Source organism: Plecotus auritus (assembly GCF_963455305.1).
Source record: "Plecotus auritus genome assembly, chromosome: 3".
Lineage (NCBI taxonomy): Eukaryota > Metazoa > Chordata > Mammalia > Chiroptera > Vespertilionidae > Plecotus > Plecotus auritus.
Genome location: NC_137772.1, coordinates 18018418 through 18036890, shown reverse-complemented (window position 1 = coordinate 18036890; position 18473 = coordinate 18018418). Strand labels below are relative to the sequence as shown.

At 53.4% G+C, this 18473-nt stretch overlaps 1 protein-coding gene across 1 annotated transcript; it reads left to right on the top strand.

Moving 5' to 3' along the window:
• Nucleotides 1-1698: 1698 nt before the first annotated feature.
• DUSP4 (dual specificity phosphatase 4) lies at nt 1699-15233 on the top strand. The gene is made up of 4 exons (XM_080660647.1): nt 1699-2558; nt 12188-12333; nt 13483-13702; nt 14305-15233. The coding sequence occupies exons 1-4, from the start codon at nt 2150-2152 to the stop codon at nt 14688-14690; spliced, it is 1161 nt and encodes a 386-aa protein (XP_080516773.1). The 5' UTR covers nt 1699-2149; the 3' UTR covers nt 14691-15233.
• The last annotated feature ends 3240 nt before the right edge of the window (nt 15234-18473 follow it).

Genomic DNA, 18473 nt, shown 5'->3' with positions numbered 1-18473 from the left:
GCCTTGCTGAGCCAGTTTGTAGCCGTAGGTAAAGGGAAGATTCCCGGGGTGCCGGGAGATTCGTGGCGCAGGGGGAGAGGAGCGCGGGCCACAGGCGTCGGAAGTGGAGGCCCCCTAAGGGCCGGGTAGGGGAGTGGAGGGGTGGCCCCGGGGGCCGGAGGTGAGAGATCAGGAGCGCTGCTCAGCCGGGAACAAAGGCGAGACGGAAGGCCAGTAGGGGGTGGGAGAAACTGCAAGGGCTCCGTCCTTCGATGCAGGGTTGGGCTTCCACTCGGACCTGGAGTGTAAGCCGCCCCGCCGCCAGGGAGTCCCGCAGGTTTCGCGCTCGCTGGTTAATTCTCACTAAGACTTGGCAAGATGTCGGGCGAGTAATTTTTGGCGTTTGTTGTGTCCGCATCGCGACGCACACAAGCCCCCTGACAAAAGCGGCTTCTAGGAAATTAAATGCGTAAGTGAAAAACGGGGGGCAGCAGGAAAAATGCTACCTGACCTGGAAAGGGGATGCAGAGACCTGATTCTGAGTCTGCCCCAGAGCTTATTAAACCCTTGACGGTAAATTTCTCAGGGTCTAGCTTCGCACCAGATGTGGGCCCTCATTGTTATTTTCTGAGAAGACAATTTGCACATGTGCAATATGGGGTGAGGACTTTTCCAAAAGTCACACAAATAAGTAAATAAATATCATATATATATATATATATATATATATATATATATATATATATATATATATATTGTCTACTAGGGTTAAACAAACATCTTTAGGAAGCGTGGACAGGAGTGGCATCCTGCCTTCCTCCAGAGGAACAACATTCTGGCAATGAATGCCTCCCTCTGGATAATAAAGCAACTGACCCAACACCCCGCTCCCATTACTGGACTTCGGGGCGGGAGGGATTTTTCTTTCATCTTCTAAGTTGGGGCTTGCCCACGTCCTCGGGAAGCTATAAAGCTGATTTAATGGCTCAAGATGAAAATCGATCACACTAATGCATAAGCTAACGTCAGAGGAATCGCACTTGAAAAAACGGCTAGCCTGGCCCAACGCACTCCGTAAATCTGGGGCGAAGAGGTCCCAGGCCCTGTCGGGTGGACAGCGGCATCACGATGGTCCCCATTAAGCTTCGATGCCGGGAAGGAGGCTAGCGAGGCTCGGGGCGGGGTGGGGGGGGGGGTGGGGAGGGGGAGGAGCAAGGAGGCAAAAAGGATCAAGGCCGATCCCTAGCCTCCGTTAGGCCGGGTTCTCAGCCGGCTACTTTCTTCTTGCCCAATGCCGCAGCCCGGGTGGAGTGCCTGCACCGCCACTCGTGCTGGTTGGATCGCGGATGGCGGAGACTCGCGCCAGCAGGCTGACCGCGAGAAGCGCCGCCGCGCTCCATTCACAAAGTCCCGGCGCGCAGCTTGCCTGCGGGTCGGAGGCCTCCTCCCTCTTCCTCTCGGTCCGGGTTTTATGAATGGGCCTGGCGACTAGCGCCCAGCGGCCTGTTTACTCCGCTCTTTGTGACGTCGCGGCCTCGTGACTGAGCGCGAGCGGCCCGCACTCCATTCACGCGCAAGGGAGGGGGCGGGAGGAGAGGCCGGCGAGGCGGAGGGAGCGGGGATGGGGCGGGGAGCCGGAGCTGGGGGCGGGAGGCGAGAGGCCCCGAATGGAAAGAGGCGGGGCTTCGCCAGGTAGTACTGAATCTGCCCTCTCCCGGGGGAGAGCTGAGGAGCATTAATAAATCTCTAAGCCGAGGAGGAAACTCTGGCTGGGGCAGTGCGCCGAGCTCCGGCTGCTCCTGGGGTGCGGCGGCCGAGCGGCGGCGCCGGCGGCGGCAGGAGCAACACAGCGGGCAAAATACAAAGAGGCCACAACAGGAGGGAGCCCTCGGCCCCCTCCCGTAAACACAGTCCCCTTCACCGTCGCCTCCCCCTCGCACCGCGCGGTGCTGCCTGGTGCCCGAGGCCGCTCGGACTGTTACTGTGACTCGAGACTGCGGAAGGAAGGATACCAGGGACAAGACGGTCTCCTGTGTGAATCCCTGAGGGCCAAGTTTCTGGCCACTTTTGCACGCGCCCTCCTTTAGCCCTCGCCCGCCCCTTCTGCAGCCCAGCTGTCCCGGCTGTTCTTCGCCTCCTCGTGTGCCAGCAGCCCCGGTTCCCGGCCACCATGGTGACGGTGGAAGAGCTGCGGGAGATGGACTGCAGCGTGCTCAAAAGGCTGATGAACCGGGACGAGAACGGCGGCGGCGCCCTGGGGCTGCTGAGTGGCGGCAAGTGCCTGCTGCTGGACTGCAGACCGTTCCTGGCGCACAGCGCGGGCTACATCCGAGGCTCGGTCAACGTGCGCTGCAACACCATCGTGCGCCGGCGGGCCAAAGGCTCCGTGAGCTTGGAGCAGATCCTGCCCGCCGAGGAGGAGGTGCGCTCCCGCCTGCGATCCGGCCTCTATTCGGCCGTCATCGTCTACGACGAGCGCAGCCCGCGCGCCGAGAGCCTCCGCGAGGACAGCACTGTGTCGCTGGTCGTGCAGGCGCTGCGCCGTAACGCCGAGCGCACCGACATCTGCCTGCTCAAAGGTAAACGCGGGCGCCGGGTTGCGAGCTCGAAGGGCGGTGTACCGGGGCTGGGCGGCCTGCGTCTGAGTGGCCAGGGGAGGAAGTGCCTTGAGGGACTCGTGGCGGCGGGGATCCCCGCGAACTCCTTTGTGCGCCCCGGTGTGCACGGGTCTGCCCGGGTTTGGGGCGCCCGTAAGCAGTGCGAGCTCCAGAAGTCCTCAGGACGGTGAGGGCGCGTTTCCGCCGTCACCTGCAATTCCGCACCCTTCCTGGCAGTTGTGCGTTTGTTTACACTCATGAACGGTCTGGCCTCGCAGGCGAAGCGCCTCTTCCGCGTTGCTCACCTTCCAGGGAAGTGCTAAGTGTCACTGTGCGGGTGGGGACAGGTTAGGCCTGTTAGTTTGGCGTGCCGAGGCCCTGTACTGAGGTCCGATCCCGAGAACCCAAGAGGCGAGGAAAGGGTGCAGGACGGTGAGCGCCAGTTCGATCGTAAACCTGCCCTTCGGGAAGGCACAAGGAAGATCGGGGTGCGGACATGGCGTGGAGCGATCTGTATCTCCCCCGCTGCCGCCCAACTCCGAGTACCTCCTGGAAGGTGGTCAACTCCCCCCGAGCCGAGCTTAGAGCCGGGCCCCGCCGGCGCGGGAGGCGGGGGGAGTGAGTGTTAGGGGACGCAAGGCGGGATAGTGCCTCCTAAATATTCAGGCAGCGGAGAAGGACGACCTTTTGTTCAGGCACCATTCTGGAGGATCAGATGGAAGGCGTGCTTGATTTAAGAGAACCTGGTGAAACTCTTTGGGGAGGAGAGTCTTGTCAAAGCCGAAGTCGGTTTCCGACTTCATGCCGTCCAAGTAGCTGGAGGGAAGGTGCGCTGGCCGCACCTGCGTTCCCAACGGGCCGCTGTCCCTGTTGGCCCTCGCCCGGGAGGAGCCGCAGGACGCGGGGAGTGAGGGCGTCCCTGGCCGCGATGCGCCCCAGCCTCCGGCCGCCGCATTCCGCGCATTCTTTCGCCCCGTCCGGTCCTTGCTGCCGAAGCCGGGAGGCGTTTCAGACTCCAGCCTTCAAAGAGCCGCTCGGTTCCTCCTGCCGGCGCCGCTCGCCTCCTCCCTCCTTTCCTTTCCTCTCCCGACCCGCTCACCCGGGAGGAAGGGAGATGGTGGGGGGAGGAGGGCGGAAACCTCTCCCCACCGCCCGGTCCAAAGGGCTCCACAGAACTGCCCGGTGGCGACGCGCCGGGCTTGCCCTGGTGAACAGCGGGGGGCTTTGTTCTCCGCAGTTGTTTCCTGGCCATTTGACCTGTCAGCTGCTGGGGAAACGCTGCTGTTGACCTGTGGCTGAACCACTAAGGCGATTTTGCTGATTTTTCTTTCTGTGGGAGGCTGCCTTTTGCACCTCCGGTGGAGCCCAATCCTCCTCCCTTCTTCTCAAAGCGCTTTAAGAGAAAGTGCCAGGAAGGGGCCGGCCCCGCAGGGACCGCGTGCGGAGCTGTGTCCAGTCCAGGTCCTGGTTAGACCGTCCGTGTGGGGCCAGGCGGTTAAATACGCCTGCCTGCCCTTGTCTGGCGCTGGAGGGAACAATAAGAGAAACTGCTTTGGGACGGAAGTCCCTTCGCGTGGCCGGGTATGGACGGGTGTTCTGCTTGCTGCGCTGCGCTGGGGTTCCTCCTGATTTAGAGCCGCAGCGCGTGCCTCCCTCGGGGGCCTCTGAACCTAGAACCCGTCTCCGGGGAGGGCAGACCCACGTGGAGTCTGAGTTCGTTTTGTTTTATTTTTCTTCCTGGAAGAAATCCGGAGGGGACCGCCCCAGAGCGGCAGCTGGGGACCTTGGCCCTTGGGCTTCCGGGCGGGCGCGCAGACACTTAGGCCCCCCTCCCAGGGAGGGAAGCATATTTTTAAAGTTTCCTTCTCTGGCTTGCGGCACCTCCCTGGGTCCCCCAAACTCCATCGGGAGAGCCCAGAGCCAGATCAGATCAGCCACTCGGCACGAGGCAAATGCTAATGTATAGACTGAGTAGGACCGGCGCTTCTGGCTAAAATGACAGTCCCCTGGCGGTTGGCGAGGTGCCTGGCCCACTGAAAAGCAGCGTTCCAAGGGCTGTTGCCTCCCAGGCCTGCACTGCCTCCTGTTGTCCGACCTGGTGCGGCCGGGAGGACGACCCTATGCATCTCAAAGTCCACAGACTCCCTCTGAGATGGAGAGTGTCTGGGCCTGGGTCTCAGGTTCACCTTGTCTCTTCAGGAGCAGATCATGGGCGTAGCCAGGAGGGGCCTGGGCCCCACGAGCAGAGGAAGCCTGTCTTTGGCAGCCGAGCCTGACATTCTCAGGGTGGCCCGGCTCTTCCAGCTGGTTCTGTGGCGCTGGCAGGCTATCTTGGAGGTTGTTACCTGGGTCATAATCTGTTTAACTGAGCTTATTGTCATATATGTGCTAAGCGGAGGCCTTCTTAACACAGTTCCTCTTCCTTCTCTTTGGCTTTTCATGGAAAAGGCTTTTTCACCCTGAGCACAGAAAGAAATTGGACAGCGTCTGCTCCCACACCCCTGGGGAAGGTGCAGTGTAGAGGGGGCGGGTGGGAAAGCAATGGATGCCTCCTGCACCCCCAGTTGAAGGCAGTGGAGTGGAGGCCATGTGGGTTGTGGGGTGGGATAGGAATAAGTAAAGGGAAACATCGGAAAACAGCCTGAGATGATCTTTAGTCAATACCTGGATTGATTAGGGGTGGGTCACGTGGTTCCTACTGGAGCGACTGGTTGTATTTTGTAGCTCAGGGGCTTTTCTGTGTGTCTCATTTCATGTGTGGTGGTGGGTGTGGAGTACACGTGGTTAGACATCAAGCCAGTCATCCAGTTGTTGGTGTCTGCCATCTGGAGGGACAATAAAAACAGCAGGGTATGTTCAGAAGTTGTGTTATCCTTCCTGGCCAAAGGCTATCTAATTCTACCAATTATAATTACATTTAAAATTTTAATTTTTCTATTTCTGTCTCTTTGACCGGGCAGTTGCAGGTGGTTCATAACTAATACCACAGGTAAGAATTCAGAGTTAAAAGTAAACTTTACTTAATACCAATAACATGCTGCCAAGTTTTGCTAAAAGCAATAACCCAAATCACTACATTTTTCTGGTCTTTTTTTTTTTTTTTTGCAAGTAAAATCCCCATTGGGGTAAACTTTTTTAAAAAGCTAAGTTTATTTAAAATCCTATGAGGCATTTTTAGGGACAGTTTAGAAGTTTCAGTTTTTCAGCTTTTATTACAATACACTTCTCCTTTCAAATTCCCTTTTCCTTCATAAATCCTTGGATTAGGGTTTTAGACACTCCCTCCCCCCGCGCCCTCCCCCCACCCCCCCCCCACCCCCTGCCACACACACACACACACACACACACACCTTGGTCATTAGAGAAAGACAAAAAGAATTTTTTTTACCCTAATGGAGGTCATTCCTTACCTCCCATCTTCCCCAAATAACAAATCAGTCTGTTATGCAGAAGATTTCAGGTATAAAAACATTATCTTTCCCTTTTCCTGTCTAAAATTCATCTCAGCTCATGACCGTTGTGAGTTCTTCAGGTTCTGATATAAAAGCTGAGAAAGTGAGAGGATCCACCAGAGATTCCAGCTTTTCACTCCCAGTTGGAACTCATGGGCCCCATGGTCCCCAGTCCTGACCAACCATTCAGAGGCTGATATCACACTTTCTGTAGAAAACAGCCACCGAGGGCAAAAGAAATGGTTTGGGGGCCTGATGGGGCTCAGCCAGCAGCCCTGGTAACTCTGGTGACTGTCTTCTGCCTTGTCTCAGAGCCCAGAGCCCACATCTCAGGTCTCCAGGAGGTTAACAGCAGAGCCCCAGAGGCGGGTGGGGGGAGAAGGGGAAGAGGATGCTGAGTGAGGTCGAATACTTCTTCCACCCAAAGGGACTGGCTTTTCTCCTTACAAATAAGACAATGCCTGTGACAGCCAAGGATTGTTAGAATTACAAAAAAAAAAATTGTTAGAATTACAAAAAAAAAAAAAAAAGTAGGCCCTAAAGGTAGGTTCTACCCCCTATTGTAATTTGTTACAAAGTAGTGAGTGAAGCAAACTCACTACTTTTTGCATCATTTGAACTGGATGCTTCCAACAGAAAAGTAACTACAGACAGTGTCCCTGTAAATTGAGCGTGAAAACATCATCCTTACTAAGCCCCTCACAGCTCCCTTGGGCTTGTCCCTGATGCTTATAAGAGAGCTGGGCTGTACCCATCAAGATGGGCTGCACAGATGCCGAGGGAGGGAGAGAGGAGGGCAGCCTTTTTCAAGGAGCCAAGACATTTCTTTAAAAAGTCAGGACATCTGAAACTAGATAGCTGGCTTCCTTACTGGGAGGCAGTTCCCGCCTAACAAAGAGGAAGTTTGACAGGAAGGAAAGTTCACTCTGGAACGGAAGCCAGCTTGCTGAACCCAGCAGACAAAACAGGACTGGGAAGGACTTGCAGACAAGATCCAACCGAGTGGGGCCTTAGGTGTCAGCCAGCTGTCGTCCCAGGACAGGCAGGTTTGTGGTGGGAAGCCCACTTAAGTAAAATTTAATAACTGAAAACTGCTCAGCATTCCATGGGTGCTTACTGAGTCAACACCCCCCTCACGGGAAGTGCTCTAAGCCAAATGACCTTCAAATGACCTCAGACTTTCTTGCTGGCAACATATGCCTTGTATTGATATGATGTCTCTGGAGAGGCAGGCCACGAGCCCTGACTGTGAACAGGTGATATGCTGAGTGTTATGGGGGAAAGCAGCAGCCACATTAACATGGGTGACCCCGGTCACCACCAGTGCGTCTTTCCCATCACAGACCCCATTAAGGGCCCTATTATGACGATGGGATCAGCACCGCATCCGCCTGTCCTTTCTGAAGCACCCTACACATACTCTCCCAGCCCTGCATGGACAGGAGGCCAGCCGGCCATCATTGTCAGTAAACTCCGAAAAGTGCATTGCTCTGCGAGTCTGTGAGAAAAAGGAGAGCATAGAGTTGAACTAGAAATGTTCCTGAATGAAGTTGGCTGAGAAATTATATCTCCCCTCCCCGCCCCCCCCAAAACAGTCCAGTTTTAAATGTAAGATGAGAACATCAGAACTTTTAAGACCAGAAGGCATATTATTAAATAAGAACACGGGAAAAACAGGTCAAAATGAGTCAGAGTATATTATGGGATGACATTTAACAGGGCATAGAAAAAGCAGGTGGAATCAGTAATGAAATTGTTTTAAGATAACAATGCAGATCTTGAGCACATAATGTCAGTTTGTTGTTTGCCAGTAAGTAAATTGTGGCCATTGAGGAATTTAGAGGTGATATAGTCTGAAATCCTTCCGTTCTGAGGGCGGGAATACAAGGGTTAGGAGAGAACGTGCTTGCTCAAGCTCCCACTGGCACCCGCAAGAGGGAGGCATGGGATCCAGCCCAGCCCACCGTGTCCCGTTGGAATAAGCCTTCTTCTCATAAGTTCTGGATAACACTTGGTGATTTGAAATGGAGCTCTTACAGGGCTGTGGCTGTGGTGTTTGCATGGACTTGGGAGTGTGGAGGGGAGGCACCGGGAAGCCTGGGAGCAGCTTTTGAGCCCCCCACCCCCACAGTAAATTCATTTGCATTTCCGTCCTGACCCAGTACAGGGATACAGACACACCTGAAACCAGAGTTCCATGAAATGATAGCGTCTTTAAATGCCAATGCATTCTAGTCGTTTCTAATTTATTTCGTTGAATTTAAAATGCTGGTCACAGCTCCTAATGACAGCCTGGAGGTAGGAAAGCACTGGAAAGAAGTGGGGTTCCGTGAAATGTCAGCAGTGTTCTGCCCGGGAGTTTTTGCATGAAAACTGTGTCTTTGCATGTTGCAACCAGCAAGCAGGCTGTGCCCTGGAGGAGGGCCACCAGGAAGGCAGAGCTGGGCGAGCGGCAGGGTGGGCTCCAGACAGCTGGTTAGAAGCCGCCTTTGAGACCAGTGGGCTGAATGCTGGCCGTGCCCTTACCTGGGGCTGCCCTGCACCTCAGCTTCCTCTTCTCTGAAACTGGAACTAGTCACACCCTCCTCAAGGGCCGCTGGTTGGACACACGTATGGGAAGAGCCTGGCATGGTGAGCATTTCCTCTCAGGAGTGGCATCATTTTAATTAACACGGATCTGATACCCAGAGGCGACTTCCTGCGATGTGGCCTTGTAGGGTAGACTTGGAGGTTCCTAACTTGCATGATTCCATGTACCCCACTCGCCTGCATGCTTCTGGCTGGAGGGCAGCCACTGGCCCCCCCAGAAGGCACTCCTTTGCAACAACCAGCCGGACCCCCAAAAGCCACAGCTCTGGAGTGAAAACCTTTCATTGGTGCTGCCATCACGGATGTGACCCTTCCTTCTGTGCTCCTGTCCCTCCGGCTGATCTGCTTCTTCACTTAAGTCCCTTTCTGCTTGTTCTTTAAAGATCCGCCAGAGGGCACTGACTTTTCAGCATTTTTCTGTTCTGTTCTAATAGTGTCTTTTAATGACCATTTCGGGTCTGGCTTCTGGGTCACCTCTGTCTTGTCCCCCCCACCTGCCACACCCCCGGGGTCAGCCTCTGACTCGGGTTCTCTGCACCTCCCGGTTGATGGAGACTGAGAGGCAGCGGATGTCCCAGGCCCAAAGGGTCTCCAGCTCAGAAGTGCGGTACCTTCCTTCTGCTGGCTGAGTATCGGGTCTGAAGACTCCAACTGGAAAACACAATGAAGCCCAGGAGGAGAAGGTGGCCCAAAGTCTGGGAAGTGGCCAGGAATGCTGGGGTCCCCTTGTAGGTTCCCAGAAAGGAACCTTCCTTATGCGTCTCCCCGAGGCCAGGCACGCACTGGCCATCCCAGTCAGTCCTCCAAGGACTGCTGGTGTGGGTGTTCCATCACATTTTATGGATGAGGAAGAGGCTCAGAGCGGCCGAGTGCTGCCCCAGACCAGTGAGTCTGACTGCAAAGGCTGTGTCCCCTCCAGAACTTCAGTCTGGTGCCCTTCCTGAACCTTCTCAGCAGTGGGAAGAACATGCTTTCTTTTTACAAAATATGTTCTTATTGATTTCAGAGAGGAAAGGAGAGGGAAAGAGAGATAGAAACATCAATGATGAGAATCATTGATCGGCTGCCTCCTGCATGCCCCCTACTGGGGATTGAGCCCGCAACCTTGGGCATGTGCCCTTGACCCGAATTGAACCCAGGACACTCTACTGAGCATAACTGGCTAAGGCAGGAGGAACATTCTTTCAACCACTCGAGGCTCCTTGCCCTTCTGCTGCCCTCAGGGTGCTCCTCTCTGTGACCCTGGAGCCTGGTGCTGGCACTCCTGTGACTCCACCATTCGCTCTTGGGTGGGTCCCACTCTCTGACCAGGTGACAAGCTTCTGGAGGGCACCACTCATTCCTTACATTTCTTTGGGGGGAAAATGTGTTTTAATAGCTCAGATTCCATAATAAACACAAGGGTCATTTTATTTGGAAATTTTCAAACCCTCTAGAAGTATACAGAGTCACACGTGATGACTTTTTAAATTTTTATTTAATTTTATTTTTTAAAAATATATTTTTATTGATTTCAGAGAGGAAGGGGAGGGAGAGGGAAAGAGAGATAGGAACATCAACGAGGACAGAGAATCATTGATCAGCTACCTGCCCCACACTGGGAATGGAGCCTGTAACCTGGGCATGTGCCCTCCGACCGGGAATTGAACCGTGACCTCCTGGTTCATAGGTCTACACTCAACCACTGAGCAACACCGGCTGAGCCACGTGCTGACTTTTTGTATAGGTATTCAACATGGTCTGTTGACTGATCCATTTCCCTTTCTACTTTCTCTGAAGGGGAGGAAGCATTTATAAGGTTTCCCGTCCCAGATGTTTGGGGGGCAGCAGTGTCAGCCGCTTTATAAGGAACAGAGAGGACAGGTGGGGGTGATAATGGGAGGGAGAGCTGCCCTGTGCTGAGGTCACTGCTGAGCCAACCAACCGCTGAAAATGGCAACACGGGTGGGCCCCTCTGCAGGTTGTCTGTCCAGGGAGGCTGGTCATTATGACTCAGCAGGAGTAGGTGCCTGTGACCGGAGAGATAGCCATTTATATCCCGGTGAGGGAGGGAGGGAGGGAGGGAGGGAGTGGAGGGGAACAGAGCCTCCGGTCAGAGAGGAAGAAATGCATGCCCTGTTTCTTTCTGTAAGCCTTATGATGTGGCAAAGAAGCATGTCCCTTCCTTTCTGAAGCAGCTTCTAGGGCTGGAATTCTGGGCAAGAAATTGACTAACCATCACATGTCAGCATATTGGAATATTACGATGAATGTTACAGGGAACAGTGGCACCATGTCACTTAGTCACCAAGATTTAAAGGTACTAGCTACACACGTGACCATCAGTTGAAGGGGTCCATTAGAATAGTTGTTCCACAACGTGCAGGCCCTACTGAATTATTTTTAAGTAAATTTATGGGTTAAAAAATTAGATATAATTGACATATAACATTAGTTTCAGGTGTAAAACATAATGATTCGATACTGACTATATTGCTAAATGATCACCATAACAAGTCTACTAAACATCGGTCACTGTCTAGGGTTTAACATTTTTTTTCTTGTGATGAGAACTTTAAGGTCTAGTTTCTTAGCAACTTTCAAATATGCAATACAATATTAATAGCTATAGTCACTAAGCTGTACATTACCTCCCAGGACTCATTTATCTTACAACTGCAAGTTTTGATCCCCTTCATCTATTGAATTAATTTACAATCCATCTTTGGCCCTACAGAAACTGCGAAGTGCAAACACAAGCAGGGCCACACATTGACAGTAGATGGTAAGTTACTGCAGAGCCAAGTCCAGAGGTCACAGGATCCGAGTGGAGGCTGAGCATTTCTTGTCTCGGAGTGGCTTCCTGCCTGCCTCGGCCCAGCCAGGCCTTTCTGCTTGGCACTGACACCATTCCACATGTTTATCTCTTTTCAATGAAAAGATCTCCCTTCCCCGGAAGGTGATCTCACAGATAACCATCCCAGGGCTTAGCAACTCTCAGGTCAGGAAATCCTCCCTTGCCCCAAACCTGTGTGTGTAGCAAGAAGGGTTTATTTAGATTTAAGCCCATTTCCTCTTGTTTTGGACCCTTGTCGATGGAACAGCTGTTCACAAGGCTGGACGACTGGCATCTGCTCTGCTGCCGAGATCTAGAAGGGCTCGTGCCAGGGTAACCTTTTTTCCTTCTCCCCCGACTGAAGCTCTCCAAAGGAAGGGCTAAAGTTGGGGAACGACAGACATCTTTGCAGGTTTCTTGTGCTTATGGACACCCACGGTCGCCTTGGCCTCTTCCACGCCTGTCATCACCCTAAGGAGCTCCTCTGGAAAGAGGCCCTTCTGCATGCCCCCTGCACATCTTCCTCTGTGTGTCTGTATCCCAAACCAAGACCGGGAAAGCTTACTGTCCTGGCTGAACGTGGACTCAGCATCTTTGGAAAAGGTTCCATAGCCATTATCTCTGGGCCCACAGCGCCACCCAGTGGTGAATGCAGAGACAGCTCTCCTCACTCAGTGCAGGGATAGGACTCAAGTTCTTTGTGGTTTCTTGCTGGCTTAGTGACCCCATTAACCTGAACTTCTTTCTCCTCACAGGTGGCTATGAGAGGTTTTCCTCAGAGTATCCAGAATTCTGTTCCAAAACCAAGGCCCTGGCAGCCATCCCGCCCGCAGTGCCCCCCAGCACGGCCGAGTCCTTGGACCTGGGCTGCAGCTCCTGTGGAACCCCACTGCACGACCAGGTGTGTGGGGGCTTCTTTTCAGAGTTCTGCTTTCAGAGGCTTTGGCTATTGGGATGGGTTGTAAGGTAGGTTAGGAATAGGTTATTTCTTAGAATTCTTCCTCTTCCCTCTCTTATTCCCCTAACTTAAGAAAAAAACAAAGACACACCTCCTGCCCTTGCCGGTTTGGCTCAGTGAATAGAGTGTCGGCCCGCAGAGTGAAGGGTCCTGGGTTCGATTCCGGTCAAGGGCATGTATTTTGGTTGCAGGTTCCCCAGCCCTGGTTGGGGTGCATGCAGGAGGCAACCAATTAATGTGTCTCTCACATCGATGTTTCTCTCTGTCTCTCCCTCTCCCTTCCAATCTCTAAAAATCAATGGAAAAATATCATGATTAGCTTCTAGAGTTACGTGCAGACAAACGAGGAGGCTGCTGAGGCTGGATGAGTGACCTGCCCTGCAGGAAGCCAAGGGAACACCCTTCTTTGAAGGAGTGGCCTGTGGACCCCACCCTGGTCCAGAACACTCAGGCTGTCCCCAATTATAAATGACATAAATGGCCAGCCAGCTCTCCCCCAAGAGAACCAGCATAAGCCATTCCATTTCTTACAAGCTTACCCCTTCCAGCCCTTTTCATGTAAATGGAGAGGGGTGAACTTATGGAGCCCAGTAACTCTGCTCCCCAAATCTCAGATTGCTCAGGAAATAGTCCTTCATTTAAGCCAAGGTTATCTAATTTTGCCAAGATCCCTCCTTTTGTCTGTGAGGCCGGCATGGCATCTATTTTTGATGTAACAAGTGAAGAAGTATCCAACCTAAGAAGTCCCTAAACCACCCAACAGATAGCTTGGTGATGGGCAGGTGTAAGCTCTTAAAGTCACAAAAGCCAGCACTGTGTCTGTCTCTCCCTCTGTCACGGGGGAGGCTGCTTGAACAAGGCTTTCCTGTCCTGGCTTCTCTGCAGAGGGCAACGTAAAGGCTAGAGGGGTCCCACTGGGCCACCGCTCCCTTCAGAAGCCTCCTCAGGATGAGGGGAAGCCTAGAAGGGCTGTGTCCAGTCATTCTCCCCAGGGCCTGTGAAAGCCCCTCTCCCCGTCCCAAGCACCCCAGCCCTCTTCCTGTCTGCTTTGCACTCATGATGTTGGGGGCCTGTTTTCCCTCTCTGGTGCAGGGGGGTCCGGTGGAGATCCTCCCCTTCCTCTACCTCGGCAGTGCCTATCATGCTGCCCGGAGGGACATGCTGGACGCCCTGGGGATCACGGCCCTGTTGAACGTCTCCTCTGACTGCCCGAACCACTTCGAAGGACACTATCAGTACAAGTGCATCCCCGTGGAGGACAACCACAAGGCCGACATCAGCTCCTGGTTCATGGAAGCCATCGAGTACATCGGTAGGCTGGCCCTGGTGGGGACTGGGTCCAAGGCCGGGTGGTAGGGACCATTTGTAATTGTGGGGGGGAAGGAGGGATTGGGAGGTGGTTCCAGGGTATAGTCTGCCCTCCCCCCCCCTCCCGGCACCCCCCCATAGGAAGGCCTGGCCGTTGCATGGTGTGTTGGGAGGGATGGGAAACCTGATCCCACCTCCATGCTGTTAGCTTGCAGAGCCAATAGCCTTTGCCTTCCATGTCTCCAGGTGGATTGATGATAAGGCTCCTGGAATGGGAGGAGGACAGAGAGGGAGAAATGAGTCGTTATTTTTATTTCTGCAAGAGGAAATCCCTGAATTTAGCATGTGTCTTTCCAAACTTAATGCATGGGTTTGGTTGTCTCAAAAACAGCCTAGAATGGTGGGGATTCACCAGCCCCTTCCCGTAGGTATCCTTCTTGCCCTCCTTCCATGGGAGTGCCCCATCCTCTGACACCTGTTCCGCCCCCTCTCCCTCCCTCCCACCCCCACTGCTGGTCAGGCCACCAGCCTAGGCATTTGGGGCAGAATGTTTGGGGTGGGATCGGGACTGCTCAGGCGGGGCACTGACCCGTCCTCTCCCCGCAGATGCCGTGAAGGAGTGCCGCGGGCGCGTGCTGGTGCACTGCCAGGCGGGCATTTCGCGCTCGGCCACCATCTGCCTCGCCTACCTGATGATGAAGAAGCGCGTGAGGCTGGAGGAGGCCTTCGAGTTCGTCAAGCAGCGGCGCAGCATCATCTCGCCCAACTTCAGCTTCATGGGGCAGCTGCTGCAGTTCGAGTCGCAGGTGCTGGCCACATCCTGCGCCGCGGAGGCCGCCAGCCCGTCGGGGCCCCTGTGCGAGCGCGGCAAGGCCACCCCCACGCCCACCTCGCAGTTCGTCTTCAGCTTCCCGGTGTCGGTGGGCGTGCACGCGGCCCCCAGCAGCCTGCCCTACCTGCACAGCCCCATCACCACCTCCCCCAGCTGCTAGGGCCGCGCGGGGAACCCCCAAACCAGGGGCCTTCAGCGACCGGTGGGGGCCACGGGCGGCGGCCAGTTGGGACTGACCAGCCGGGGACAGGCCACCAGGTCCCTTCCATCACTTCTCCTCGGCCGACCACCGGGCCGCCAGAATGGCAATAAGGACTTTGCATACCTATTAACAGCAAACAAACGGAGCCCTCCAACTTCGAGCAATAACGCGGGGAAGACCTCGGCGTGGTTTGTGTGTCCGTGTGACGTTGCAGATGGGAATTTCTTACCTCATTTTTTTAAGCAGTAAGGCTTGAAGTTAGGAAACCCACAGGTCCTGGCAAATGTGCCCACGCGGTTTTATTAAAGGGCGGGGGAGAGGGGCGGAGGGACAAGAAGAAAACGAGTTTGCCCGAAGTGCCTGGTTCTGTGTGCTTGGCCCTTTTTGTTGTTGAGGTTACAGGGATTTTTTTTAAAGGAGTCTTTGAGGACATGCTTTTCCCTTCTGAGTCACAAACAGGTGAATAATTATGCTTAATAATAAATAAAAGTATTTATTGAGAATTTCCGCGAGAATCTAAGTACAAAGGGTCTAGCGCAGTGACTGGAATATGCTTACGTGACGTCACAGCGGGCACACTCGGCGGCTGACGTCACAGCGGCCAGGAGGTCAATGGCACCCTGAGGGGCTCCAGGCTCGCATCTGATCCGCCGGGACTGGCACTGAGAGGCAGGCAGGGCGCAGGGAAGGACTACGTTTTAACAACTTTCCAAGCTGGTTCCTGGGCACGCGGACACGGAATGACTTTAAACCACAACAGCACAGCCTTTTCTCTTTGATGCAATTCAGTTCGGCAGGTGGGAGCGTTTTTCTCATTGACCTGCCTGAGGACTTGCAGACCATCTGTGACAAATGCCATATCACATCAGGTGCTCTAGACACGCTGGGTGCAGTTCAGCTTGCCCTAGGCCCTTGGGGAAACCAGCCAACTAGAGCCACACCGGAAATGAATCCTTTCGTAAGGGGAAACGCCACCTTTTCTCCTTTGCATACATACGTTGGAGATTTTCATGTTAGGGGATTTGCTTGGAGTGAAGTACAACCAACGAGTTTAAATTCCTGGTTTAGGTGCATGTTTCCAAAGGCCCTCTTTTGAATATAAGGGGGAGTGGACACCACATTTCAGGTCTCCCTGAAGTCCAGGATGGCAAAAGCGTGGGAGGAGTTGGGGTAGATACTTTGCTTAGGAGGTGGCTGTGGGCCCCTGTGAAGGGCATTTGGGTGCCGTTTTAGGATCCTGTCTTGAGATAATGCCACGTTAAGGGGCCTTCCAAACAGAGGAAGGGCTTCTGGAGGGAGAAGGGCGCTTTCTGTGGGTTGGGCTTATGGGGAGGGAGAGGGAACAGCTACGTGTTACTTCGTTTGTAGTTCTGTGGAACAGTGTTGTTTCGGAGTGCTGGATTAGAGGTAATTGCAAACTTGTCTAGAAATGAGAGCATTTTTTTTAGTTCTTGGAGAGTATAGATCTAAATGAACATGCTTGCTTGCCTGGAAATAACGCCCAGCCTGTGTCAGGGCAGTGTTGGGATGAGCTGCTCAGCCTGGCGGTCCAGACAGGACCCGGTTCCTTAGATTTCCTCCCACGAACGTGAACCTGTGTTGGCGTTATCCTTTGTCAGGCCCTGTCTTTGGGTGGTGATGCCCGAGATTCCCTCCTTCCCCGGGAGCTGCGCAGCTGAATAGTTAGGGTGAGGGGTGGTGGGGCTGGGGTTCCTGGATAATGGAACTATTCAGAAACAGCACAGTTGAACGTTCCCACCTTTTCCTTGATTCCTGGAAGTCTCTTCACGTTTTGTGATAAATGAGGTCAGGTGGGTTCTGCAGCTCAAAAAGCTATGGATTCCAGCGGTGGTTATGCCTGGAGGAGGGCTGCTCAAGGCGGGAGGGAAAGTATACATTTGCCAAAACTTATGTATTCCGCTTCCCCGGACGATCCCAGCCCCATGGACAGTCGGAGCTCGGGACCAGCCCATGCAGGTCTTCCCCCACTTTGCAATGCGAGTCCTCTAGCGCTGTGTCAGACTATTTATAAAGCCATTTTCTGTGTACTGATCACAGTGTGAGTCCCCAAACTCTCAGAGATAAAGTAGGGAACTGGCTTGATTGGAAAAGGGGGTTTGGAGTTGTTGTTCTCTCATCGTCAGAAGCCACTTGGATGACCTGGAGTAGCTCCAGTGAAGACACCACCACAGGGTCAGTCCAAATGGCCAGTGGCTTTCAGTAGACATCCCTCCCATGAAGTGGTTTCTGGTGATGAGGCATTTCTGTAACGGCCACTTTCACTGATTATCAGCTGTGCTATTGGCTACAAAAGTCAGTAGACTGTATCTTCTGTAGAGACCAAGGAGTGCTGCCAGTTCCCTTTCAGAATCTGTGCGGCGTAAGGGTGTTTTCTAGGGTATGTCCATTATACAACCAGTAAGATGTTCACTACCAAAAATTCAAGTAACACAAATACATGAGTGAGGGAGCACTGAGGGAAATGGACTTGGCTTCTCCGTGGAGCAGGATCAGGCTGAAGTCACATGAGCAGGTGGCCTGGAGTGCCCAGCTTCAGTCCTCCTCTCCTGAGGCCATTGTCCTCAGGTGCTCATTTTGGGGTGGATTCCAGATGGGTTTCAACAAGGTTGGGAAGCCATGAGGAAAATTTTAAAATCCTTGGAAGGTGGACAGGGAGGTGGGATGGTGGATTCACATGTGAAGGGGAAGGGGTTGTTGGCCACCAAGCCCACCTTAAAGCAGCGGTTACCTTGCCCATTCGCATCAGCTGGGGAGCTTAGAAAACCCTGCTACCAGGCTATCCCAGGCCCATTAAGCCAGGATTTCTGGAAGAGGGCCCCAGGCATCAGCATGTTTCAAAGCCCTGCAAGCGCTTTCCATGTGTAACTCACGTTTGGGAAGCCCCTTTCTGGGTGGCAAGGCGCTGTTGGCGTTGGGTCTTGATATCCGATCTCACGAAACCACCACCAGGGGCTTGGTTCAGCCTGGTCTCACTTTCAGTCCCAGCCTGGCTGAGGGTCAAGGTGGTTTCTCTCAGGAGCATGTGACCTGAAGGGGCTACCATTTCATGCCTGAAAGCGGATCTGGGGAGTATTGTTAGGGAACTGAAGACAGTGTCTGCATGTTGATGTTTTTCCTTGGAAGTCTCCTTGTCTATCAAGATGAATGGAGAGTTTCACCTCTTTGAAGACACCCCTCCCAGCTCCCAGGAGCACAGGGGCAACCTGTCCTTCCTTAGAGTTTATGAGTCATCCCAGGGGGAGGCTTCTTCACCACCGAGCAATGCAATACTTGTAACTTCTGTAAATAGCCCCATCTTTCAGAGTGATGTCATTTCTACATTTGATATGCTTGTATCTCTGTAGGATGTATATAGTGTAGGGGATTTTTTTGTTTGGTTTTGTTTTTTAGAAAAGTCGACATGTCTGTTTTTATTTATTGCTTGAAAAAGATCATTTGACAAAAAATAAATGCATTTTCAACCACCTTTGGCTCAGGTTATCCTTTCCTTGGAAACTGTGCTGCTATGATGACTTGGAAGGGGGAGGAAAGATTTGGGCTATTTAACAATCTTGTGCACTTGGCAATACCTGCGGTGGAGGCCGGCTGGGAAAATCAGTGAGCCCACTTCTGCTCCCTGACCACCACTCAAGGATGGTGACAGAAGACCGATAGAAATCTCCAACAATCTGATTTCTCTAGGCAGAGAGACCGCCAAGAATTGAATGATAAGAGACAGGG